A 26,685-nucleotide genomic window follows, 5' to 3' on the forward strand; every position below is an offset into this window, starting at 1 on the left:
TAAGAACAAAGTCAACATAGCAGAAATAATCCTTTATGCAAATTGACAGATTATTGTTTTTGAACTACATGCATCAAAAGCTGATTCGCACATGAATTATGCAATTGGCATTACCCATGGAAGATCCATTTGCTTTTTCATTAATACTAACCGTATTGAACCACTGAATAACACAGGATCTTGAAGAATGATAGAGAGTCTGGATCGCAACATGCTTAGTGGCAGTTTAGAAATGTCTATTCCATCAATAAGTATTCTCCCTATTGTAGCAGGAAAAAAACTTATCAAAATGTTGATAAAGTACTGTACTGTACAAACACCGTGTAACATGCATGCTATGTGATACCTTAACCAGTTACATTAAAATTTCCTTGTCTTAAACCAATACTACTACACAACGTTTAAGAAACATTTAGAAAGGTACATCGATGGGATACGTTTAAAGGTTTATGGGCCAACTGTAGATTTCAGGCTAGTGTAGATGAGGCATGTTGGTCGGTGTGGGCAAGTTGGGCCGAAGGACCTATTTCCACGCTGTATGACTCTGACTCTCCTATACAGTCTGAAGAAGGGTCCTGACCCAAAACGTCACCTATGCATTCCCTCCACAGATGCTGCATAACCCACTGAGTTCCTCCTGCACTTTGTGTTTTGCTCAAGATTCCATTATACAGTGCATTCAGAAAGTATTCAGACCCCTTCACTTTTTCAACATTTTGTTACGTTACAGCCTTATTCTAAAATGGATTAAATTCATTTTTTTTATCAGCAATCTACACACAATAGCCCACCATAAAAAAGTGAAAACAGGTGTTTAGATTTTTTTTCAAAATAATTAAAAATAAATAACTGATATATCACATTTACATAAGTATTCAGACCCTTTACTCAGTACTGTATTGAGGCACCTTTGGCAGTGATTACAACCTCAAGTCTTCTTGGGTATCACGCTACAAGCTTGGCACACCTGTATTTGGGTAATTTATCCCATTCTCCTCTGCAGATCCTCTCAAGCTCTGTCAGGTTGGATGGGGAGTGTCGATGCACAGCTATTTTCAGATCCCTCCAGAGATGTTCGATCGGGTTCAAGTCCGGGCTCTGGCCGGGCCACTTACGGACATTCACAGACTTGTCACAAAGCCACTCTTGCGTTGTCTTGGACGTGAGCTTTAGGTCATTGTCCTGTTGGAAGGTGAACGTCTGCCCCAGTCCGAGGTCCTGAACGCTCTGGAGCAGGTTTTCATCAAGGATCTCTCTATACTTTGCTCCGTTCATCTTTACCTCGATCCTGACTGGTCTCCCAGTTCCTACCGCTGAAAAACATCCCTACAGCATGATGCTGCCACCACAATGCTTCACCGTAGATATGGTATTGGCCAGGTGATGAGTGGTGCCTGGTTTCCACCAGACGTGACACTTGGCATTCAGGCCAAAGAGTTCAATCTTGGTTTCATCAGGCCAGGGAATCTTGTTTAGGTGCCTTTTGGCAAACTCCAAGCGGGCTGTCATGTGCCTTTAACTGAGGAATGGCTTCTGTCTGGCCGCTCTACAATAAAGGCCTGATTGGTGGAGTGCTGCAGATATAGTTGTCCTTCTGGAAGTTTCTCCCATCTCCACAGAGGAACTCTGGAGCTCTGTCAGAGTGACCATCGGGTTCTTGGTCACCTCCCTGAATATGTTAGTAAGTCTCTATCCTAAGGCCCTACTCCCCCGATTGCTCAGTTTGGCCAGGCTCTATGAAGAGTCCTGGTGGTTTCAAAGTTCTATTTAAGAATGACGGAGGCCACTGTGCTCTTCGGGACCTGCAATGCTCCAAAAAATGTTTTCCCCAGATCTGTGTCTCAACACAATCCTGTCTCGGAGGTCTACAGACAATTCCTTCGTCTTCATGGCTTGTTTTTTGCTCTGACATGCACTGTCAACGGTGGGACCTTATATAGACAGGTGTGTGCATTTCCAAATCATGTACAATCAATTTAATTTACCACTTGTAGACTCCTATCAAGTTGTAGAAACATCTCAAGGATAATCAATGGAAACACGATGCACCAAAGCTCAATTTTGAGAGTCACAGCAAAGGGTCTGAATACTTGCGTAAATGTGATATTTAAGTTATTTATTTTTAATTATTTTGCAATAATTACTAAACACCTGTTTTCGCTTTTATATTATGAGGTATTGTGCGTAGATTGATAATAAAAAATAATGACTAACCAATTTTAGAATAAGGCTGTAATGTAACAAAATGTGGAAAAAGTGAAGGGGTCTGAATACTTTCTCAATGCACTGTATGTGGTTCCTTGCATCTTCACTGTTTTATAGTTCTTTGGCACAAGGACAGCTATAATGATCTTACAAGAGTGACTAGTACAGAGTACTTTATGGTACAACAAGGTAAAACTATTGGATTCAAACTTTTCTATCGCTTATTACATTAAAATATGCTAGGAGTAATTTTCGTTTAGCTTGGAATTTCAGCACGTTGCTTAAAGGTTTATTTTTATTTATTTAAAAAAAAAATATATTTATTAGTAGACATATTATAAAATGTAGTTACATATTATAGTAAAAAAACTTTTCATATACATCAGTCATACATTATTAAAATTTTCCATTATCAATTACTTCTGCTTCTAGTGTTTTTATTTTTTATAGAAAGAGGGAGAAAGAGAGGGTAGAAAGTTACAAAGAAAAAAGAGAAAAAAAAACACAACAGAAAAACAAGGGAGGTGGAATGGGTTAACTGTAATACGTCAATGGAGATAGGTTCGTAGGTTATAAAGTATAGCTTTTCATCTGTTCCTGAGTTCAAGTTTCAGTTGGTTCCTCGTGCTGTGCCAATCTATCCCTTCAGATAGTTAATGAATGGAGCCCAAATTTTATGGAAAAGATCTTGTTTGTCCATTAAGACAAGTCTAATTCTTTCTAAGTATAGGGTATCCGACATTTCCGTAATCCACATTTTAATTGTGGGGGTTGTAGGGCCTTTCCAAAATTTTAATATTAATATTAATTTTTTCCCGGTTATTATACTGTAGTTGAGGAAATTTCTTTGGTTTGTTGTAAGGTTTATTTCTAAGTTTGAAGAAGGGTCCCGACCCAAAATGTCAACCTATCCATGTTCTCCAGAGATACTGCCTGAACTGCTGAGTACTCCAGCATTTTGTCTTTTGTTGTTGTTGTAAACCAGCATCTGCAGTTCCTTGTTTGTGTCTACTCCGCCAGTACCATTGTTTGTTTAGAGATACAGCGTGGAAATAGGCCCTTTGGCCCACCGAGTCCATGCCACCCAACGATCACACCTACACTGGTTCTATGTTATCTGATTTAATCTCCCTGCACACTAGCGGCAATTTACAGAAGCAAATTAACCCACAAACCAGTACATCTTTGGAACGTGGGAAGAAAATGGAGCATCTGGAGAAAATCCAAGCAGTCACAGGGAGAGCATGCAAACTCCACACGGACCGCCTGGGGACAGGATCGAACCCAGGTCTCTGGTACTGTGAGGCAGCAACTCTACCAGCTGCGCCAAGAAATGAAGTACTCAACACTGCATTTGTTGACATTCCTTAACTCCTGGTTGCAATACCACAAACAAATATTTTCAGTTGCTAACTCTCCTTTGCTTTCCAGAACTTGGTGCTATGTACCCATTTTTTAAAAACATGTTAACAGTATAGGTGGGAATAAAAACAAAAGTACAAAAAAAAAATTTAAATGAGAGAATGTGTGAAAAACAAATTCAAGTTAAAACTTTACCTTCAAACATATCTACCATTCTGAAAAAGGCTAAAGAAAAGGAAGATTTCCCACTGCCAGTCCGTCCACAGATTCCAACCTGTGGACCAAATGGATTCCATTGTGAAGTATTATCAGTACATGGTAAAGCATTTGGTAATGCATTTAAACAAGGTGCTACACCAATGCGAACATTGTCGTATTTTTAATCAGTCATTCTAGCATTTTTAAATATCATGACCTATATCTGGGAATAAAATGAAGCAAAGAGCACTCATTATTGTGTTGTAGAGTAAATCTGCAGCTGCAACTAAACATTATGGAGATCCAAAAATTGTGCTTCTCCCTTGTCCTAGATGCACAGAATCTCTTGCCCAGAGTAGGGGAATCGAGGACCATAGGTTCAAGGTGAAGGGGAAAAGATTTAATAGGAATCTGAGGGGTAACATTTTCCACACAAAGGGTGGTGGGCATATGGAACAAGTTGCCAGAGGAGGTAGTTGAGGCTGGGACTAACCCAACTTTTAAGAAATAGACAGGTACATGGCAAATTTGGAGGGATATGGACCAAGCTCAGGCAGGTGGGACTAGTGCAGCTGACATGCTGGCTGGTGTGGGAAAGTTGGGCCGAAGGGCCTGTTTCCACACTATATCACACGATCCCATTTGGAACGAAGGGGTGATAGACACAAAAAGTTGGAGTAACTCCAGCAGGTCAGACAGCATCTCTGGTGAAAAGTAATGGGTGACATTTCGGGTCGAGACCCTTCTTTCGACTTCTACAAGACAGGGTTTTGAAAGACGTAAGGAAGTAAAGTGTGTAGGAAGGAACTGCAGATGCTGGTTTAAACCGAATATAGACACAAAATTCTGGAGAAACCCAGTGGGTCAGGCAGCATCTCTGGAGAAAAGGAATAGGACGTCTCGGATAGGAACCCTTCATCAGATTTAAAGATGTGACGTTTCTGTCCCCACTTAACAGTCACCATTGACATCCCCGAAGAACTGGTGTTTTCTTAAGAGCACAATAACTTAATTATTAGGTAGAAACAAGGAACTGTAGATGCTGGTTTACGAGAAAAGTCACAAAATGTTGGGGTAATTCAGTGGGGTCAGGTAGCATCTCTGGAGAACAAGGATAGGTGACTTTACTTTAGACTTTAGAGATATAGTGCGGAAACAGGCCCTTCGGCCCACCGCATCCACGCCAACCAGCGAATGCCCCGTACACTAGAACTATCCTACACACTAGGTACAATTTACAATTTTTACCAAAACCCATTAACCTACAAACTTGTTCATCTTTAGAAGAAACCAGAAAACCAACGCGGCCACATGGAGAACGTACAAACTGTACAAACTGTACAAACAGCACCGCATTCGGGATCGCACCTGCGTCTCTGGCGCTGTAAGGGAACAACTCTACCGCTGCTCCATGCTTCAGATTGGAACCTCACTTCCCGACCCAAAATATCACCTCTCCATGTTCTCCAGAGATGTTCCCCGATTCAACTTGCTCAAGATTTCAGTATCTGCAGATCCTTGTGTCTCCATTTTACTGAAAAGACTCCCATCGCTTGCCAGGTTTAGTCCCATCCCACCTCTCTTTCCCAACTTCCTCCCCCCTACTACATTCAGTCTGAAGAACGGTCCTGACCTGAAACATCATCTGTCCATTCAGATGCTGCCTGACTGGCGCTTTGTGTTTGGCTCAAAATTCCAACATCTGCAGTTAACATCGAAAAATGGGTGCAGGAGTAGGCCATTCGGCCTTTCAAGCCAGCACCGCCATTCAATATGATCATGGCTGATCATCTAAAATCAGTACTCCGTTCCTGCTTTTTCCCCATCTCCCTTGATTCCTTTAACCCTAAGAGCTAAATCTAACTCTAACTCTTGAAAACGTCCAGTGAATTGGACTCCAGAGCCTTCTGTGGCAGAGAATTCCACAGATTCACAATTCTCTGGGTGAAGAAGTTTCTCCTCATCTCTAACTGTTCTGCCATTTCCTCATCCTGACATAGTTCCTTGCTTAGTTGCTATCTGGCAGTGAGGATTTTTTAATCTGACTGACGAAAGAACTACATTTACCTACCCAATAAATCATAGATCACTTCAAAATTAATTTGCAGATGCATTTTTCTCACAATTCAAATGAATGTTATTGGGTAACTGAAATGTCGATGAATTTGTACTATAATAGCAAACAAAATAGTCAAGCTGCACCAGTGTTCCATAAACAGTAATGGCTTTACTTTTATTTTGGTTACAGAGAAAGAATATTGAAGGGAATACTAGAGAAAATTGCGTCTTAGTTAGATTGCATTAGCCTAAATAGACAGATGTGCGAGGGATTCAAATGTTAACTCATCTGGCAATTCTGTATCTTGACCTGCTGCAGATTAAGATCCAGTTACAATGTCGGATTAATCCATAACCTTTCATCTGAGGAGTGGGTTTTCTTAGCCTGATCTGAGATAACAATTTAGTTTAGTTTAGAGATACAGCGTGCAAACTGGCTCTATGGCCCACCAAGTGCTCGCCGACCAACGATCCCACCACACAAACACTATCCTACACACACCAGGGACGATTTACAATTGTTCCAAAGCCAATTAGCCTACAAACATGTACGTTTTTGGAATGTGAGAGGAAACTGGAGCACCCGGAGAAAACCCACATGGGTCAAGGGGAGAACGTACAGAGTCCATACATACAACACCCATAGTCAGGATCGAACCTGGGTCTCTGGCGCTGAAAGGCAGCAGCTCTACTGCTGCGCCACTGTGTTGCCCACAAATTGTTCACAATGCATTGATAAGGTGATTTTTATGTATAATATATTATAATGTCATATCTCCTCTTTCTTATACACTTAATAAAAGTATTTTATATTATGAGTGACATAGGAAGGGTAGACATTTCTATGCAGGGTAGAAATGTCGAAAGACTACAGGGCATAAGTTTGAGGTGAGAGGAGCAAAGTTTAATGCCGATGTGCGAGGCACGTTTTTGCACAGAGGGTGGTAGTGGTCTGGAATACACTGCCAGTGGTGGTGGTGGAGGCAGATACGATAGTGGTGTTTCAAGAAGCTTTTGGATTAGCACATGGATATGCAGAGAATGGAGGGGCATGGATCACACGCAGGCAGAGAAGATTAGTTGAACTTGGTATCATGTTCCGTGTGGGCAGAAGGGCCTGTTCGTGTGCCGTTTTGTTTGGTCTGCAGATAATTCCCGATGTGAAAATTCCAGACCCATGTTTTCCAGAGATGCTGCCTGACCCACTCAGTTACTCCAGCACTTTGTTTCTTTTTTCTGTAAACTAACATCTGCAGTTCCACGTTTCTATATTATAGCCTTCCATGCTCTAAGTTAATCAACTATTATTAGTAATATTATTTTTAGTCTGGTTGGTTTACATTGCTGCCTTTTAAAGGTTTTAGAATACTAATCCTTGCCATCTTCTCGATAAATACCCAGTTGTTTCAATGCCTTAACTTTCTTTAATGGAAATTAATTAACGCTCCAAGGTTTCTATTTTCAGGAATAGAAGACCCAAATCTCTTCTTTTAAGTACCTTTCTCTCCTTTCTTTCCTTTCTCCCGAGGACATCTACTCTAGTGTGAGTATACGCTCCACTTCAGTAGTAGCCCTAGGGCTTTATACATTTTAAAAGCCTGTCACAGCATGCTTAACTATGGACAGGGTGTATACTTTAACCTTGCCATTGAAACTCCAGCATAAGGGACTACTACATACATCAGAAATATAGCCTACTGAACCAGAGAGATTATTCAAGTAGAGTGTGGAAGAAAACATACTTTCTATTACAATGAGCAGTGCTTTTAAACATCATTGCATTGCCTTGCTCTCTTTTAGTTTAATTCAGTGGGTCAGGCAGCATCTCTGGAAAAAAGGTATAGGTGACGTTTTAGGTCTAGACCCTTCCTCAGACTGAGAGTCAGGAGAGAGGGAAACTAGAGGTACGAAAAGTTACAAAGAACAAATAGATGAAAGGTATGAAAAGAACAAATCAAAGCCATCCACTCTATCCGGCCTTTCATTATTCGGTAGGTTTCAATGGGATCTGTTGCCATGGTTTCAATGAGATCCTGGTAAGTACTGTGAGATCTACTCTATATTGCCTGTAATGCTATAGTTAAACATGAAAATGGGTCATTCATATCTTTAGAGTTTAGTTTAGAGGTCCAGAATGGAAACAGGCTCTGCAACCCTCTGAGTCCATGCCGACCATTGTGCACATGTTCACACTAGTTCTATGCTATGCCACTTTTGCTTTCACTCCCTACACTCGAGGGGCATTTGGAAATCCCTTCAACAGACAAAAGTAAGAGACTTTCTGTAATGTAGCAGAAACAGTTAGCTATAATTCAGAAAACTGGCATTAGTTTGAATTGTTTGAAAGATACAGCGTGACCATGCCGACCATCAATCACCGTTCACACTCATTCTATGTTATTCCGCTTTCTCATTCATTCCCCACACATTTGGCGCAATTCACAGGGGTCAATTAATCTACAAATCCACGTATCTTTGGGATGTGGGTGGAAAGTGAACTACCCAGAAGAAACCTATAGCTCAGGCCCTGGCAACATCCTCATAAATCTTAGCTGCACTCTTCCCAGCTTAACGACATCCTTTCTACAGCAGGTTGACTATAACCTAGCCATCTTACCTTCTGCCCTGGACTGATGTGAACATTCACGTTCTTTAGCACTGGCTTAAGGGTGCTGTCGTACCGAACGCTGAGATTCTGGATTTTGATCTCACCCTCATCTGGCCAATTAGGAGGAATCTGAGAAGGTGCTGTTGCAATTTATCCAGGAGAAGAAACAAATAGTTAAAAGATTGTTTGCTGACTTAACTAATTGGTCATTGGAATTCTAATGGGCCTGTCCCACTTAGTCGATTTTTTGGGCGACTGCCGCAAAATCTTCAACATGTTGAAAAAATTTTGGCGACAGTGGCGACAATGTTTGCTGTTGTGGGTTGACGTAGGTTGACGTAGGTGCTGTCGTAGGTTGTCGCCGGGTGTCGTAGGTGAATTCCATTAAAACTAGTCCCTGGCAGTCACCTAACGAGTCGCCTAAGTGGGACAGGTCCATTACTAAACGGGCCTACTGCGCCATGGTCGGCTGCGGGAGGCACCCCCGGGGAACAAAAGTGGACGGACGAAGAGAGGGACATGGCGCCCAAGGAAGGAGATGGCTGGAGGCATGCAACAGGCTGGGAATTGCATGGAACAAGCACCACTCATAGGAACTGGAGCGTGGACTATGAAAATTGGCGCCAAAACATGGCGCCTCTTGCATGCGGGCTCAGTAGACCATTTCTATATAATTGTAATCGGGGATCGGTGGTATGCCAATACTCTACAGGACTGTTTGTACAGAAAAGTTATTTCGCTATGTTAGCACTTAGCACATGTGACAATAAAAGCACAATTGAACCACTGGAAATGCTCACATATAAGTCCGTCGTAATTTTCAGTTTCGATTTTAAGGAGGTTGTTTATCCTTTGCACAGCACCCAGTTGTACCTCCATATCCGCTAGATTGCGTACCATCCAATTCAAGTAGTTTGAGATCTGCAAAGCAAAGAATGTTGCTACTTTCAGCAATTGGTCAAGCCTTGAACAGCTAACAATTCAGAGAAAAAAAAAATAACACAGCCTACGAGTGTGCAGTCTATTGTAAGTTTGATCTTTGCCAAGAAAATTAATGCCAAATATTTTTCCACTTTGGTTTTGAATATAATTCAGCAACTGGACGAAGGAGTCCCAATTTAAAATCTCAGATTGAACAGTAATGATTAGAAACATATAATAAATTTCACCCAATTTTGAAAAGCAACAAAATAAATCTCCATTTCCAAGTGACCCAAATTTATATTTACTCCTGAAGACTTCCAATTTCATATGTTAGTAAATTACGAGCATAAGATATAGGAGCCATAGACCATTTGGTCCATGGAGTCTGCTCTGGCATTCAATCATGGCAGATCTATTATTCCCCTCTCAACCCCAATCTCCTGACCTCTCCCCATAACCGTTGACTCCCTTACAAACCAAGAACCTGTCAATCTCTGCTTTGAAAATACCCAATACAATACAATACAATACAATACAATTTATTGTAATTTGAGGCTCAAACGAAATTCTGTTTCCACAGCCATACAAACAAAGACAATTCCTAGACATACACACAATTTAGTTCACACAAACATCCATCACAGTGGACCCACTGTGATGGAAGGCAAAGTCTTTTCTCTCCCCTGTTCTCCATGTCTCTCCCGATGTCGAAGCCCCAGGCGGGCGATGATAAGTCCCACGGCCATTTTAGGCCGTGCCAGGCGATTTACGGCCCCGCTCCCGGTCTAAAAGTCTCGAAGTTGGAGCCCCCGGCGGGCGCTGTAATGTCCCACGGCCATGAAGCCGTGCCGGGCGATGTATGACCCCGCTCCGGGTCGTTCCAACCCCGCGACACGGGCTGGAGAAGTCGCGTTGCGGGAGCTCCGGGAAGCGGTCTCTCTCTCCCCCCGGACCCGCGAGCTCCCGATGTCCCAGTCCACCGGACCTGCGGCTGCGTTGCTGGAGCCTCCGAGCCCCAGGAGTCGAGTCGCAGCAGCGAGTCACCACCGCTCCCCACGCTCCGAGGCCGGCCAGCCCCACGATGGTGAGTAGTCCGCAGCTCCGTGGTCTCCCGAGCCCCCGGGTCGTTCAGGTTGGAGGCCGCTCCACGGTGCTAGGCCCCAACGACAACGGAGACCCGACAGGGAAAAGGTCGGGTCTCCCAGACAGGGAAGAGATTTTAAACGGTTTCCCCCTGCCCCCCCCGCCCCCCACATATACACATTTAAAACCAGTGTTAAAAAACACCAAACACTACATTTAACTAGACAAAAAATAAAAAAAAGACAGACAGGCTGTAGGGGCCGCTGCAACGGGTGAGTCGCGCCGCCAATGCCAATGACTTGGCCTCCACAGCCATCAGTGGCATTTAATTCCACAGATTCACCACCCTCTGGCTAAAGAAATCCCTCCTCATCTCCATTCTAAAGGTACATCCTTTTATTCTGAGGCTGTACCCTCTGGCTCTCTGGTCCTAGACTCCCCCACTACTGGAAACATCTTCTCCACATCCAGTCTATTTAGGCCTTTCATTATTCAATAAATTCAATGAGATCCTCCCCCCCCCATCCTAAATATTCTAAGTATCTATAATATTCTTACCATGAGGGCATAGGTAAGTCCCAGACCAACAAGTCCTGATGCAAGTCCGTAGTACAAAGAGTTTGTGATCGAGGCAACTGCTGCAATAAGAACTACACATGCTCCAATATATTCCTAGAGGCAACAATAAACAGCTTTACTCACATGTAAAATTGCCATGGAATAAAGCAATAATATGTTTGAAGTAATAAAGTCGCTGAGCAGAGTTAAACAAAACATTAGTGAACAAGGAATCTGCACATTTATTAGTTTGGCCGCCAGACCTTAATCAATGCTTAAGTTTTGAGGGAATAATAAATACATCAACCATTTTGCAGCTATGTCGGATGGTTGTTAAGGCTGGTGGATGCCTGGAACTCGCTGCAAGGGTGGTGGTGGGGGCAGATACCATAGGTACATTTTAGATAGGTACACTGATAAGCAGGGATATGGATCGTGCAGGTAGATAAGAGTTCGTCTTGGCATCATATTTGGTATGGACTTTGTAGACCGAAGGGGCTGTTCCTGTGCAGTGCTGTTCTATGTGGAAACAAGGAACTGCAGATGTTGGTTTTCACAAAAAGACACAAAGTGCTGGAGTAACAGTGGGTCCGGCAGCATCTCTGGGGAAGATGGATAGGTGAGGTTTTGGGATGGGACAATGTGAAGAAGGATCCCGACCTGAAACGTCACCTATCCATGTCCTCGGGAGATGCTGCCTGACCCGCTGAGTTACTCCAGCACTTCTGTGTGCTATTCTATGTGGTTAGAATTTTATTTTTCCTCACATGCTGAATTTGCAAAACACAGGTAAGTTTGCATGATACACTGCCGTTACCATTGAACTTTAGTGAATCCAAACTCGGAAGTGGGAGTTACATAAGCAAATACATTGTGTATTTATCATCAGTGACTAAAGGTATCTTTATAACAACTGGGCTCCAGAACAAAACCTCGTCCATGAACTAGCATGCATAGAGATGTTATGGTAACTTTTTCATCTTTATCTTTACCCCATGGTTATTAATCTATTTAATCTATTTTATATTTTCGATGTGCATTATGTTTCCAGTCCGGTTTTGCTACTGCAAGTAAGAATTTCATTGTACCATTGTCGGTATGTACAATGAAACACTCTTGACTCTTGTTCTCATGAAAGATCATTGTGCTGAAAGCTCATGTGTTTACATCTCCCCACCAGTTTTTAGTTGAGGTTTTGATTGATTGAACTGATTGAAAGATACAGCGCGGAAATAGGCCACCAAGTCTGTGCTGACCATCGAACACACTACGTATGCTGCCTGTACGGAGTACCCATGGGTTTTCTCCGGTTGCTCCGGTTTCCTCCCACACTCCAAAGACATACAGGTTTGTAGGTTAATTGGCTTCAGTAAAAAATTGTAAGATGATTCCTAGTGTGTAGGATAGTATTAGTGTAAGGGGTGATCGCTAGTCGGCACAGACTCGGCGGGCAGAAGGGCCTGTTTCTGTGCTGTATCTCTAAAGTGTAAAGTCTATAGTGAAAGTCAGTGAAATGGAGCATTTACATTTGGTGTGCTATTGTAGGGATATTTACCGCACAGTTCAAATTCTAATTTCATAAGAATAGGCGGAAAAAAGATAAGGAGAGGCAATAATCATTGAAGATTCGTCATCTGTAGCCCTTACCATACGAACTTCGAGCCAGCGGTTGGCTGCTGTGAGGAACAAGGAGGCAATGTTGTTAGTGTCGGTGAGCTCCAGCAGTTTCTGGCGAAAGCGATTTTCTTCCCTGAAAACACAGGCACACAAATTTCATTGGCTGCAAGTTTACCCGGTGCGTATATTTGTCTTTAAATATAAAAAGCATTCATCCCCCTCAATGCTTAAACACCATCTAAAGTAGTTTAATTCTGCATCCAGTTGAGGTAAATCTGTTACTCTGTGATTATGAGCAGATGTGTCCTCAGCTTCCATTTTTGTCTAGTTTAGCTTAGTTTAAGGACAGCAGCGGTAGAGGTGTTGCCTTACAGCGCCAGAGACCTGGGTTCGATCCTGACTATGGGTGTTGTCTGTATGGAGTTTGTACGTTCTCAGTATGACTGGATGGGTTTTCTCCGGGTGCTCCCACTCTCCAAATACGTACAGGTTTGTAGGTTAATTGGCTTCTTCAGTAACATTGTAAAATTGTCCCTAGCATGGAGGATAGTGAAGTGGAAAGATTAATCAGAACCTGAGGGGCAACTTTTTTCATATGGAGGGTGGTGGGTATAAGGAACGAGCTGCCAAAGAAGGTAGTTGAGGAAGGTATTATTACAGCATTTAAAATACCTTTGGACAGGTGAATGGCTAGGAGAGGTATAGAGAGATATATGCTAAAGGCAGGCACAAGGGGCTAGCTTAGATGGTGTATCTTGGTTAGCACGGACGAGTTGGGCCTATTTCCGTGCTGTATGACTCGCTGATTCTATTCCACGTGCAAATGTTTGGCAGAATAGGAACATAAGAGGGAGCAGGAATAGACCATACAATCCCTCTGCCGATGAATGAGGTGATGACTAATCTGATATGGTCTTGCTGTCTGTCCATTCACTGTCATTCTTACCTTCCCTATTGTGCAAATATCCCAACCTTCAATAGGTTGAATAATATACGGTTACCATTTTAATCTGGGGTTATATTAATATAGAACAGTCCAGGCCCTGTGGGCCATAATATCCATACTGAACACGATCTCTGCCTGCAAGTGATCCATACCCCTCCATTCTCTGCATATCCAAGTGTCTATCCAAAAGCCTCCTAAATGTCACTGACATACCTGCCTCCACCACCACCCCTGGCAGTGGGTTACAGGCACTCACCCCCCTCTGTATAAAAATAACATCTCCTTTAAACTTTGCCCCTTCACCTTAAAGCTCTGCTTTGACATTTATCTTTGACATTTCCATCCAAAAGGTTCTGTCTACCCTACCAATGCCTCTCATAATTTTAGTCATAGGGTCATGCAGTGTGGAACCAAGCTCTTCGGCCCAACGCCAACACTGACCAATATGCCCCTTCACTAGTCCCACCTGCCTGCATTTAGGTCAAATCCTTCTAAACCAGTCCTATCCATGTACCTGACTAATTGTTTCTTAAACATTGCGATAGTCCCTGACACAACTACCTACTCTGGCAGCTTGTTCCATGCACCCACCACCCTTTGTGTGAAAAAGTTACCACTCAAATTCCTATTAAATCTTTCCCCCTCACCTTAAACATATGTCCTCTGGTTCTCAATTCTCCTACTCTGGCACGTGACTGTGTGTACCTAATCTATTCCTCTCATGATTTTATACATCTCTATAAGATCACCTCATCCTCCTGCCCTCTAAAGAAGACTCCGAGCCTGCTCAACCTCTCACAACAGCTCAGGCCCTAAAGTGCTGGCCACATCCTCGTAAATCTTCTCTGTACCCTTTCTAACTTTACAACATCATCCCTGTAACATGGTGTCCAGAACTCAACACAACACTCTAAATATGGCCTCACCAACGTCTTATACAACTGCAACATGACCTCCCAACTTCTATACTCAATACTCTGACTAATGATGAAGCTATGCTTTGACGTGTCTTTGACATTTCCAGCCTGTGGTAAAGGTTCTGACTGTCTTTGCCTCTCATAATTGTATATATTTCTAGTAGATAGCTTTACCTTAAGGCTCGTATTGTGGTCAGGCCCTCCACCGTCTCGGAGAAGTGGGAGAGTAGCGGAAGTTGGGTACTGTCATCCAGTTGCTGTAGGTCTCTGCAGATCAAAGCATGGTGAAAAGTCTATTAATGGTTGTAAGTCCTTATCATTTATTATCTTTCAACTCCGCTGATCAATACACGTCAGACGCAAGCACACTCTAGAAACCATGAGGCTTAACAAGCTTGCTGAGGATTGTGGAAGCAGCCCAGGCCATCGCGTAACCGGTCTTCCTTCCATTGACTCCATTACCTGAGCAACATAACCAAGGATGAGTCGCACTCCCTCCCCTCCCCCCTTAACTGCAGATGCTGGCTTATCATAGAAAGACACAAAGTGCAGGAGTAACTCAGCAGGTCAGGCAGCATCTCTAGAGAACATGGATAGGTGACGTTTCGGGTCGGGACGCTTCTTAACAGTCTCCAGCATTTTGCTAGTTTTTAGTTGAAGATATTTATGGGGAGTTTACATGTGCTATTAAAAATTCAGAGCTTTGCATTAATTAAATGTATGCATGAATTATGCTGATCTTTTGATTCAATAAGCTGGCCATTGTTATTTTTACATGTTGGAAGAAGCTGCACATGCTGGTTTACACTGAAGATAGACACAAGAATTCTGGAGTAATTCAGTGGGACAGGTAGCATCTCTGGAGAGAAGGAATGGGTGAGGTTTCGGGTCGAGACCCTTCTTCAGACTGAGAGCCAGGGAAGAGGGAAACTAGAGGGTATGGAAGGGTAAGGTGTGAAAACGACAGTTCAAAGCAGACGATGACAATGAACCATTTCATCTCATGATGAAATATTTAGTTTCATATCTCTAGTTTCTCTCTCCCCTGACTCTCACTCTGAAGTAGAGTCACAACCTGAAACCTCTCCCATTCCTTCTCTCTCGAGATGCTGCCTGTCCCACTGAGTTACTCCAGCACTTTGTGTCTATCCTCATTGTTATTTTTATCTGTAAATAGAGCTGGTGCACTGATGGTTGGGTATAAAGCTCCCAATTTTGATAAGACCCACTACAAATTGAAGAGTGCTTTAACTATGTGCTTTGAGAACACTTCACCTATTCATAGAAGCTTAAGGGTTATCATTGTGTAGTGCTTCAGACTAAAGCCTTGACTTCCAGCTTGCCATTTTGTTATGTCTCCAAACAATTAAGGACAAATAGGTGGCAAAAGCATTTAAATGGCACCTATAGCATTAAAACATGAGCCATGGCGATAATGTGAGTGAAACAGCATGAAAATAGGCCCCTCAGCCCACCGAGTCCATGCCAACCATTGATCCCACTTTCTCATGCACTACATGCACACTAGGGAGAATTTACAGCGGCCGATTAGCCTACAAACCCACACATCTTTGGGATTTGGGAGGAAACCAGAGCAGCCACAGCACCCGGAGGAAACCCACGCAGTCACAGGGAGAACATACAAACTGCATGCAAATAGCACCCGAGGTCAGGATTGAACCTGGGTCTGCAGCGAGTGAGGCAGCAGCACTATCTGCTGGTGTTCAATTTTTTGATTCAGTGAATTTCTATGGATGAGGCATGCCACCCTATTCACTCAGCATCACCAAGGACCCACACCACCCTGGTCACTCCTCCTCTCAGGAAGAAGGTACAGGTGTCTGAAACTGTAACGTCCAGGTTCAGGAACAACTTCTTCCCAACAACCACAAGGTTATTGAGCACCACGAACTCCAACTAAACTACGACCTGCCTAGACTTAGTGCTTTATTGGTTTGTTTTTGCACCATTTTAGATTTTTTTAATTCATGGCACTTGTTTTTTGCCTTTATCTTTTTTATCTATTGAGTACTGTGTTTACAAACCTGTTGTGCTGCTGCTGTTGCTGCAAGTAAGCGTTTCATTGTTCCGTTTCGGTACAAATGACAAAAAAACACTGTTGACTCATGACTTGATTACCAGAAAAAGAATAATTTATATATTGCAGACTCATCCACCAAATAGTGTAAATAATCAAGTTGGCAGTGCAGGTAGTTAAGATGGTGAAGAATGTGTAAGGGAAAGGACACAAAGTGCTGGAGTAACTCAGCAGATCAGGCAACATCTCTGGAGAACATGGACAGGTGATGTTTCTGGGCTGATACCCATTTCTGGCTCATAGTTAGACACGGGGGGCCGTCGAGTATGAAGGGGAACCTGGCGGGAGGGGGGGACTGTTGCCATATGGGTCAGCATGCAGACGATAGGGCTGTTCAGTGAACTTTTGTAACTTTGACGGCACCAGAAAAGTTACAAAAGCACCAACACTTGTGTGCTGCCTAGGTGAGGTCTGCTGTGTGATTTTACCGGGTTTTATGTAAAAACAAAGCATTTCACTGTACCTAACATAGGTACATGTGACAATAAAGTGACATTGAGTCATTGTCGGTATTGTTCACCTTGATGTTGTCAGTGGAGTGATTCTACAATCCTACGTCTCTGTAATGTTAGCAAGCCCAGCTTCTGGCAGCTGCCTACCTGGACGCCACTCTGAAGTACTTCTGGATAAAGTAGTAAACCACTGCGAGAGGGACCAGGGCGATGACGAACACAGGTGTTACGTATGAAATCACTGCCAGAGCAGAGACACACAGGAGCGTTGATCGACTGAGGCACTCCAAGGTAGCGGGGATGTGCTGGAAATAAATGCAACATTACCATCAATCCAGTCAATACCAAATCTCATCCATCAACACCCGTCCCTTATAACAAATTATCTCTTGGTTTACGGACGTTACTGGACTTTATCTTGCACTAAACGTCACCCATTCCTTCTCTCCACAGATACTGCCTGGCCCGCTGAGTTACTCCAGCTTTTTGTGTCTACCTCTCTTTATATCTAATTCCTCCTAATCCAGGCAGTATCCTGGTAAACCTCTTCTGCAACCTGAATGCTTCCACATGCTTCCTGTAATGGGGCGACCAGAAGTGCAAACAAGAACCTAAAACAATCAACAGTAAACTTTAATTGTCAGCCAAGTAATTTAGAGAAGAGCATGGAAACAGGCAATTTACAGAGGGGCAATTAGCTTAGTTTCATTTCGTTAAATTTAGTTTAGTTTGCTTTATTGTCACAGGTGCTGAGGTACAGTGAAAATCTTTTTGTGGCATACTAAACAGTCAGTGGAAAGACTATACATGATTACAATCAAGCCGTCCTTAATGTACAGATACTGGATAAAGGGAATAGCGTTTAGTGCAATATAAAGTCCAGTAAAGTCTGATCTACAAACCTGTCTTTGGGATGTGGGAGGTAACCGAAGCACCCAGAACACATGGAGGGAAACCCACGCGATCACAGGGAGAACTTGCAAACACCACACTGACAGCACCCGAGGTCAGTGATTTGACTTCTGGGTTGCTCAATATATTTCTGCGGTGGTAACAACGTTTTACGCTGTGCCCGCCGTTAATCTTGTGAAAGTGTATATCTTGAATTGCTTTGTGATACCTAAGGGAAGAATATAGAGTGGAGTGGATAGATATTGGGTCAATGAATATTACAGCATATGTGTAGCACAGTGGTGCAGCGGTAGAGTTATTGCCTCACATTGCCAGACATCCGGGTTCAATCCTGACTATTAGTACTGTCTGTACAGAGTTTGTACGTTCTATCTGTTACCGCATGGGAATTCTCCGGGTGTTCCAGTTTCCTTCCACACTCCAAAGACGTACAGGTTTGCAAGTTAATTGGCTTCTGTAAAATTGTAAATTGTCCCTAGTGTGTAGAGGATAGTGCTAGTGCAGGAGGGTGAACACTGGTCCGAGCGGACTCGATGGGCCGAAGGGCCTGTTTCTGCACTATCTAATAAAGTTATTAAAATTTAAAAACTTTTGCAATATGACCTGAAATCTTCCAAACGTCTTACCTGATCGATTATATTGGTGTCTGAAGAGAAGCGATTCAGAATGTTCCCAAGAGGAGTGGTCTCAAAGAATCTAAAGGAATCAAAGAAAAATGTGTACAATAAGCACTAATAATTACTGGTAAATGCTATTTGAATTTCTGGAGCCACAAGAGACTGCAGGTACTGGAATCTGGAGCAAAAAAACTATTTGCTGGAGGTACTCAACGGGTCAGGCAGCATCCGTGGAGGGGGAAGCAATAGTAAATGTTATAGGTTGAAACTAAGAGCGCTGTAAACATCACGACTAAGAGCGCTCTAAATTTCAGGTGGTGTACTTTAAAAGCAGAGGGTTAATGTTAACTTAAGCAGCCTAGTGTGAAACTGAAGTTTACAGGGAGTACAATTTTAGAGATACAGCATGGAAACAGACCCTCCAGCCCACTGAGTCAACGCTGACCACTGATCACCCCGTTCACACTAGTTCTATGCTATCCTACTTTCCTCCTACTTACATACTAGGGGGAATTTATAGAAGCCAATTAACCTATAAACCAACGTTTGGGATGTGGGGGAAACCGGGGCACCTGGAGGAAACCCACGCGGTCACAGGGAGAACGTGCAAACTCCACACATAAACAGCACCCGTGGTCAGGTTCGGTCAGGTCTGTGTCTCTGGCGCTGTGCGGCAGCGGCTCTACCAGCTGCGCCACTGTGCTGTCCCTCAGTGCATTGCACAGTCATAGAGATTGGAGCCCAGTAACCTAATATATATATAAGCTGATATACAAGTTAGACTTACAAGACGATCATGCAAATTTCTTGCTAGATGACTTAAATTAAAATGGACTTTTAATTCGAGAGCAGAGAAACATTTAAGAATGTAGTTCAGTACCTCATTGGTGCCAAGATGACTTTGTTGAGCAAACTCTTGTGCAGTTCCTTGGTCACTTTGAGGCCTGTCCATTCCACAGCAATAGAGGTGATCAGACAGAGGACAATTCCTAGGCAGCAGAGGATGCTGAAGACTATTATGTATGAAGAATGATTGAAGTAACAATCCTAGAAAGCAAATAGAAGATAAATCAATGAGCAAGCATGTGTTGAACATGAGAAGATTATTCCTTTGGCTTTTTTATCTCCTTCTCTCTTCCTTGTCGTTCCACATCCAGATTCAGGGACAGTTTCTTCCCAGCTGTTATCAGGCAACTGAACCATCCTATCACCAACTAGAGAGTGGTCCTGACTTCCCATCTACCTCATTGGAGACTCTCGGATTATCTTTAATCGGACTTTACTGGACTTTACCTTGCACTAAACGTTATTGCCTTTATCCTGCATCTGTTGGGTGGCTTGATTGAAATCACGTATGGTCTTTCCGCTGACTGGATAACACATATCAAAAGGCTTTTAACTGTACCGCGGTATATGTGACAAAACTGACTAAACTAAAGTGCCCCACCTGGACGCGCGTACATTTCTCCCCTCCCCCTCCCCTTCCAGTTACATTCCTTCGTCTGGATTCACATTTCACACATCATCTCTCCTTTCCTCTGCAGCTTAGTTTGTCTCTTCATCTCTGGCATATGTCTACCCATCTGACTATCACAAAACACCCCTCTCCTTACCTGTATCCACCTATCACTCACCTATCGTGCTTCTCCTTCCTTCCAGTTTTATTTCCCTCCCTCCAATCAGTCTGAAGAAGGGTCCATAGCTAAACGTCACCTATCCAAGTGTTGGAGGGAACTGCAGATGCAGGTTTACACCGAAGATAGACACAAAATGCTGGCGGTACCTCTGTGGGACAGGCAGCATCTCTGGAGAAAAGGGATAGGTGACGTTTGGGGCCAAGACCCTTTTTCAGACTGCAGACCGTCTGAAGAAGGGTCCCAACCCGAAATGTCGCCTATTCAGTTTCTCCAAAGATGTTGTCCTGACTCGCTGAGTTACTCCAGCGCTTTGAGTTCTCGGCATGATTCCAGCATCTGCAGTTCCTTGTATCTTCAGTCGCTTCAAATAATGGTGGCTTTTTCATTCTGACTCATCTTGATGCTATGTTTACAAAAATTATCATAAATATCGTAACTGCTGAGTTACTCCAGCACTTTGTGCCTTTTTTTGTGTGCCAAAAACAGCCAGAAATAGTAACGGGCCGACTCAAATGTGTGGCACTGAGGTCTTCACCTGGGTGGAAGAACAATTTCCTTTCTCCACTTCGTTCTTGACGTAGATCGCGTCGGAGGTCCACTTTGCCAGCCAGTAGTCGATGGCCACCATCACCGTGTGCTTGAAGAGCTGAGAGAGGATGAGCAAAGGCAGCAGAAGGCATCCGGCCAAGCTCAGATACTTGCCGCAGGCACCCCATGGCATCTTTGCCCTTTCGCGCAGCACCAAGGAAAGGTTGTCTCCATCATCACCCTCGGCCATATCCTCTGCAGCAAAGGTACAAAGGAAGCCACAATTAATGCAGTATAACATCCTTCATTCATTTTCACTGCCATGTTAAGTTTAGTTTACTTTAGAAATACAGCTCAGAAACAGGCCCTTCGGCCCACCATTTAGGGTTTAGGTTTATTATTGTCAGGTGCACAGTCCAAAGGTCAGAAGGTCATAACTAATAGGAGCGGAATTAGGCCATTTGGCCCATCAAGTGATCCATCTCTCCCTCCTAACCCCATTATCCTGCCTTCTCCCCATAACCCCTGACACCCGTACTAATCAAGAATCTATCTATCTCTGCGGCGACCAGCGATCCCCACATACCAGCACTATCCTACACACATTAGGGACAATTGACAATTTTACAGAAGCCAATTAACCTACAAACCTGTACGTATTTGGAGTGTGGGAGGAAACCGGAGCTCCCGGTGAAAACCCACGCAGGTCACAGTGAGAAGGTACAAACTTCATACACACAGCACCCGTAGTCAAGATTGAACCCGGGTCTCTGGTGGTGCAAGGCAGTAATTCTACCGCTATGTCACAGTTTGTAATCTAACAGTGGGCATCCCTTCTCTCTCCCACATCGTATGGTATAGCATTTAGGATTTACGTTTATTTTTGTCACGTGTATCGTGCTGCAGTGAAAAGCTTTCTTTTGCATGCTATCCATTCAGATCAGATTATACATGCAGGAAGGAGCTGCAAATGCAGGTTTATACTGAAGATAGATACAAAATGCAGGAGTAACTCATTGGGTCAGGAGGCATCTCTGGTGAAAAGGAATAGGTGACGTTAAGGGTCGGAACCCTTCTGTTTCAAGGAGGGTTCCGACCCGAAACGTCGCCTGTTCCTTTTGTCCAGAGATGCTGCCCGACCCGCTGTGATCAGATAATAGAATATTTAAACACAATTAAGTCTAGCGCAAGTAGGTTAATTGGCTTGGTAAATGTAAAAATTGTCCCTAGTGGGTGTAGAATCGTGTTAATGTGCGGGGTTTGCTGCACGGCGCGGATCCGTTGGGCCGAAGGGCCTGTTTCCGCGTTATATCTCTAAACTAAACTAAAACTAAACTACAATAAGTAGAGGAAAGGGGAAGATACAGAATGTAGACTATTGTAGAGCACCAGTTCCACAGACAAAGCCCAATGTCCACAAAGGGGTAGAGGTGAATCGGACGTTACCCTAAGCTTATGGAAGGACCAGAAGCCTGATAACAGAGGGGAAGTAGCTGCTCCTGAGTCTGGTGGTGTGCACCCTACTATATCTCACCCCTAGGGTGTAGGAGAGTTTCCGTATCTCTCTAAGACAATAATTTCTAGTCTTTGCCCAATATACAACTCCACATTCAGGTGCGGTTTCTTCCCAGCTGTATTCAGGCAACTGAAGCATTCAATCATCAACTAGAGACCTCCCATCTGCCTCATTGGAGAACTTTGGACCATCTTTAATCGGACTTTACTGGATGACTTTATCTTACACTATTATACAATCTACCTTTTATCCTGTAACTGTACACTGTGGATAGCTTGATTGTAAAAATCTATAGTCTTTCCGCTGACTGGATAGCACGCAACAAAAAAGCTTTTCATTGCACGTGTCACATTACACGTGACAATAAACCAAACGAACTAACTAACTAGCCTAATACCTTCATCTTCTGCCTCTTGCAGTGTTTTCAGGAGGGCCTCCCGCGAGTACATTGCTCTCCGTAAGTTCTTCCTCTCCAATGCGGTTTTGCTTCCAGCTACAATTTCCTGTGGAGCAAAGCAACAATTTTTTCAGTGTGAGTGTCCGGAATTTCAAGTAACAGCCAAGAACGATATTCAAACTGAATGCGAGTTGAAAGTTATACAGGTACTGGGAACATATTATGTTGGGGAAAAAATTGATCTAGACGCACATGATATCACCACTGTACGAGCAAGGGAAACAAGGAACAATTATGCTTATAATAAAGGATGAATTTCTTTTTTTTCCTTAGTATTATATGAGATCAGGGGCAGCACAGTGGCGCAGTGGTAGAGTTGCAGCCTTACAGCGACTGAGATCTGGGTTCTATTTTGACTGAGAGTTCTGTCTGTACGGAGTTTGCACGTTCTCCCAGTGACCGAGTGGGTTTGCTCCAGGTGCTCTGGTTTCCTCCCTCATCTCAAAGACGTGCAGGTTTGCAGTTTAATTGGCTTCTGTAACATTGTAAATTGTCCAGAGTGTGTAGGATAGTGTTAGTGGGGTGATCGCTGGTCGGCGATAACTCGGTGAGCTGAAGGGCCTGTTTCCACGCTGTAACTCTAATGTCTAAATTAAAAGTCAAAATCAAAACCAACACCAGCAACAAAATATGATGAGAAAGGTGTATATAATGCAGGAGACTGTTGAAATCTTTAGTCTGAGAAGGAAGAACCTTTTCTAGTTCTTGATCCTGTCTGTTCATTAGTGTTTTCCAAAGTTCAAAGAGATCTGGATCAGAATTCTGGATATCCTTCAATGTGCCTTCCCTCTGTATAGTGCCATCCTTCATGGCTATAATCTGTGGAGACAAAACGCACAGAAAATAAGACACATTATAGAAATAATTCAAATCATAAACATTAAATATTATTTAAATGCTGAATAATGTTACACGTAATGACATGTTCAGCCAAGTTTAGTCTAGTTTAATCTAGTTTAAAGATACAGCATGGAAACAGACCCTTCGGGCCCACTGCGTCCACGCCGACCAACAATCACCCGTACACTAATTCTATTTTACACATTAGCATCTATTTACAGAAGCCAATCAACCTACAAACCTGCTCGTCTTTGAAGTGTGGGAAGAAACCGGAACACCCAGAGGAAATAGATACGATCAGTTCAAACTCAAGTTCAATACATAGAGCAAAGGGGAATATACAGAGCTCAGAATATAGGTCTCAGCAGTTAGAATTTAGACATTAGAGATACAGTATAGAAACAGGCCCTTCGGCCCACCGAGTCCGTGCCGACCACTGATCACCCTGTACACTCGTACTATCCTACACACCTGGGACAATTTACAATTTTACCAAAGCCAATTAACCTATAAGCCTGTACATCTTTGGAGTGTGGGAGGAAACTGGAGCACCCGGTGGAAATCCACGTGGTCACAGGGAGAACGTACAAACTCCGTACAGACAGCAACCATAGTCAAGATTGAACCCATGTCTCTGGCGCTGTAAGGCAGCAACTCTACCGCTGCGCCACTGTGCCGCCCTGATTTGTAGCATCAGTTCCATATACATAGTTCAATGTCTACAGAGGGACAGAGGTGAATCAGACAGTACCCATAGCTATGTAAGAAGGAACTGCAGATACTGGTTTGTACCGGAGGTGGACACAAAATGCTGGAGTAACTCAGCGAAGCATGCAGCACCTCTGGAGAAAAGGAATAGATGATGTTTTAGGTAGGGTCTGAAGAAGGGTTCTGACCCAAAACATCACCTACTACTTTTCTCTAGAGATGCTGCCTAACCAGCTGAGTGACTCCAGCATTTTGTGTCCATCTTCAGTACCCTAGCTTATGGATCAATCACACTGGACATGGATTTACTCATCAAAATGTTGGAAACACCATTGCAAAGGTACTGGAGAATATCTCACCCAATCTGCATGGGGCAGGTATTGCAGTTTATGAGTGACCAGGACCACTGTTCGCTTCTCCTCCTCCTGCAGCATCTTGAGGATTCCATCCTGCATGAGGTGGTCACCCAGGTGGATGTCCAGTGCCGAGAACGGATCGTCCTGACAAACCAAAGTGGTATTAATGTCCAGCTTAGTGCCTTTGTTAATGACGCTGAATACACTAAACGACCCTTGCGTAATGAGAATCTGGTTGAATTCATAACTTTCATCAAAGACGCCTGGGTTCAATCTACTGACTGAAAGATGCAGCATAAAAAAAGACCCTTCGGCCCACCACAACCATGCTGCCCATGAATCACCTATTCACACTAGTTCTATGTTATACCGCAATCTTATCCACTCCCTACACTCTAGGTGCAATTTTGCCGATTCCAATTAACCTACAAACCCGCACATCTTTGGGATAGATAGATAGATATTTATTTATTTATCTCTCTATTTATTTATTTACATTTATTTATCCAGGGTGGAAAAGACAGTTTCCCCCCAGATTGGCCTATGGGAGAATGATGATAGGAGCGTAACACAAAATTCTTTGTGTGAACATAGGGGAACAAAGTCTATGTCCAAACCACACACCAAGCTTTGGGGAGCGCTCGGACCTATCTTTTAATGTATGGAAGAGGTGGCTAACTCCACCCATTTGTGGACCCAAGTATTTATAGTTTCACGAGGAACTGCAGATGCTGGATTCTTGAGTCAAAGTGGTTGGAGGAACTCAACAGGCCAGGCAGCGTCTGTAGATGGAATGGGCAGACGTGCTGGGTCAGGACCCTCCTTCAACCATGGAGAAGCCTCAACACTGACGATACGGTGAAGGAAGGTTTACAGTCTGCAGTGAGCTAATTTTGGTTCTGAGCTGTTCAGATTTATCCTTTAAGGTCACTTGTAGTCTTAGCTTCTGACATTCACTGGCCTTTCTCTAACCTTCCTATATTGATTGCAGCCCAGATACGTGTTGGTGTAGTGTTTATGCGCAAGACTAGCATTGGACTAGGATCGTGACATTTAAAAGCCTTTTCGACAGACACATGGATATGGAGGGATGTGAATCACATGTTGACAGAGGAGATCACTTTAACTTGGCATCATGTTCAGCATGGACATTACTTCCGGATTTCTGTCTGCTTCTTTTCCTCCTGCGTGGAGTGTGACCAAGTGGAAATTGTTACGTTTCGTCACAGAGTAAAAATATGATGAGGTTTCTTTGGGATGGCATTTAGCAGTTGCACACCATGACTGATCCTTCACCCACAGCCTGACGGAATGGGATTGTTTGAGATATCTTTTACATTCTGCTTCCTCTTCACCGACAATCAGCTGCTCGCACCACAGTACCTCAGATGATAGTCATGCATTGTGCAGGGGTGGCACGGAATGAAGCAGAATGCTATTGTGATTGAGCAAAGCACAAAGTGTTGGAGCCACTCAGCGGGTCGGGCAACATCTGTGGAGGGAAACTTTGGGTCAGGAGCCTTCTTCAGACTGTGTAGGAAGGAACTGCAGATACTGGTTTGCACTGAAGATAGACGCAAAATGCTGGAGTAACTCAGCGGGTCAAGCAGCATCCCTGGAGGAAAGGAATATGTTACTTTTTGGGTCAAGACCCTACTTCAGACTCAGACTGATTGTAGAAGAGGGGAGAAAGCTGGAAAAGAGGTGGAGACGGGACAAAGCCTGACAAGTGATCCAACCCGAAATGCTGTCTGTTCATTCCCTCCACACATGCTGCCTGCCTGAGGTCCTCCAGCACTTTGTACTCTGCCCAAGATTACAGCATCTACAGTTCCTTACGTTGCCATTATGCTTGATAGTGACTATGATAGATGTTGTTGCATCCAAAATTAAACAAGGTTTTCAAGTGCAATACTTATTTTCATGAAGTTAAAAATTATTCCAACTAAGCATTTTAATGTTTTTTTAACATTTGTAGGTTGAACTTTAATTAAGTATTCAGATTCAATGTACTTATTAGGAATTGTAAACAAAAAATTAATTAATTGCGTAAAAAGTTAATATTAAACAGGTTTAAGTTTAGGTTCA

The 26,685-nt window shown here is 43.3% G+C and overlaps 1 protein-coding gene across 6 annotated transcripts in view; it reads right to left on the reverse strand.

Annotated features, from left to right (window-relative positions):
* abcc8 (ATP binding cassette subfamily C member 8) overlaps positions 1-26,685 on the reverse strand; it is a 104,565-nt gene that overhangs the window by 7,393 nt on the left and 70,487 nt on the right. For 4 of the 6 annotated variants that reach the window (XM_033038992.1, XM_033038993.1, XM_033038996.1 and 1 more), the window contains 14 exons: positions 24,601-24,741; positions 23,387-23,512; positions 22,634-22,739; positions 20,728-20,978; positions 19,436-19,602; positions 18,565-18,634; positions 17,174-17,331; positions 14,651-14,743; positions 12,644-12,746; positions 10,997-11,110; positions 9,232-9,352; positions 8,441-8,571; positions 3,763-3,841; positions 152-260 (listed from right to left, as the gene is read on the reverse strand). In XM_033038992.1, coding sequence (XP_032894883.1) covers positions 152-260; positions 3,763-3,841; positions 8,441-8,571; positions 9,232-9,352; positions 10,997-11,110; positions 12,644-12,746; positions 14,651-14,743; positions 17,174-17,331; positions 18,565-18,634; positions 19,436-19,602; positions 20,728-20,978; positions 22,634-22,739; positions 23,387-23,512; positions 24,601-24,741 — 1,769 coding nt within the window. The remainder of the gene's footprint in view (positions 1-151; positions 261-3,762; positions 3,842-8,440; positions 8,572-9,231; positions 9,353-10,996; positions 11,111-12,643; positions 12,747-14,650; positions 14,744-17,173; positions 17,332-18,564; positions 18,635-19,435; positions 19,603-20,727; positions 20,979-22,633; positions 22,740-23,386; positions 23,513-24,600; positions 24,742-26,685) is intronic. The other 2 variants (XM_033038997.1, XM_033038994.1) reach the window with 1 other exon arrangement.

The sequence above is a fragment of the Amblyraja radiata genome, chromosome 20 (assembly GCF_010909765.2).
Source record: "Amblyraja radiata isolate CabotCenter1 chromosome 20, sAmbRad1.1.pri, whole genome shotgun sequence".
NCBI lineage: Eukaryota > Metazoa > Chordata > Chondrichthyes > Rajiformes > Rajidae > Amblyraja > Amblyraja radiata.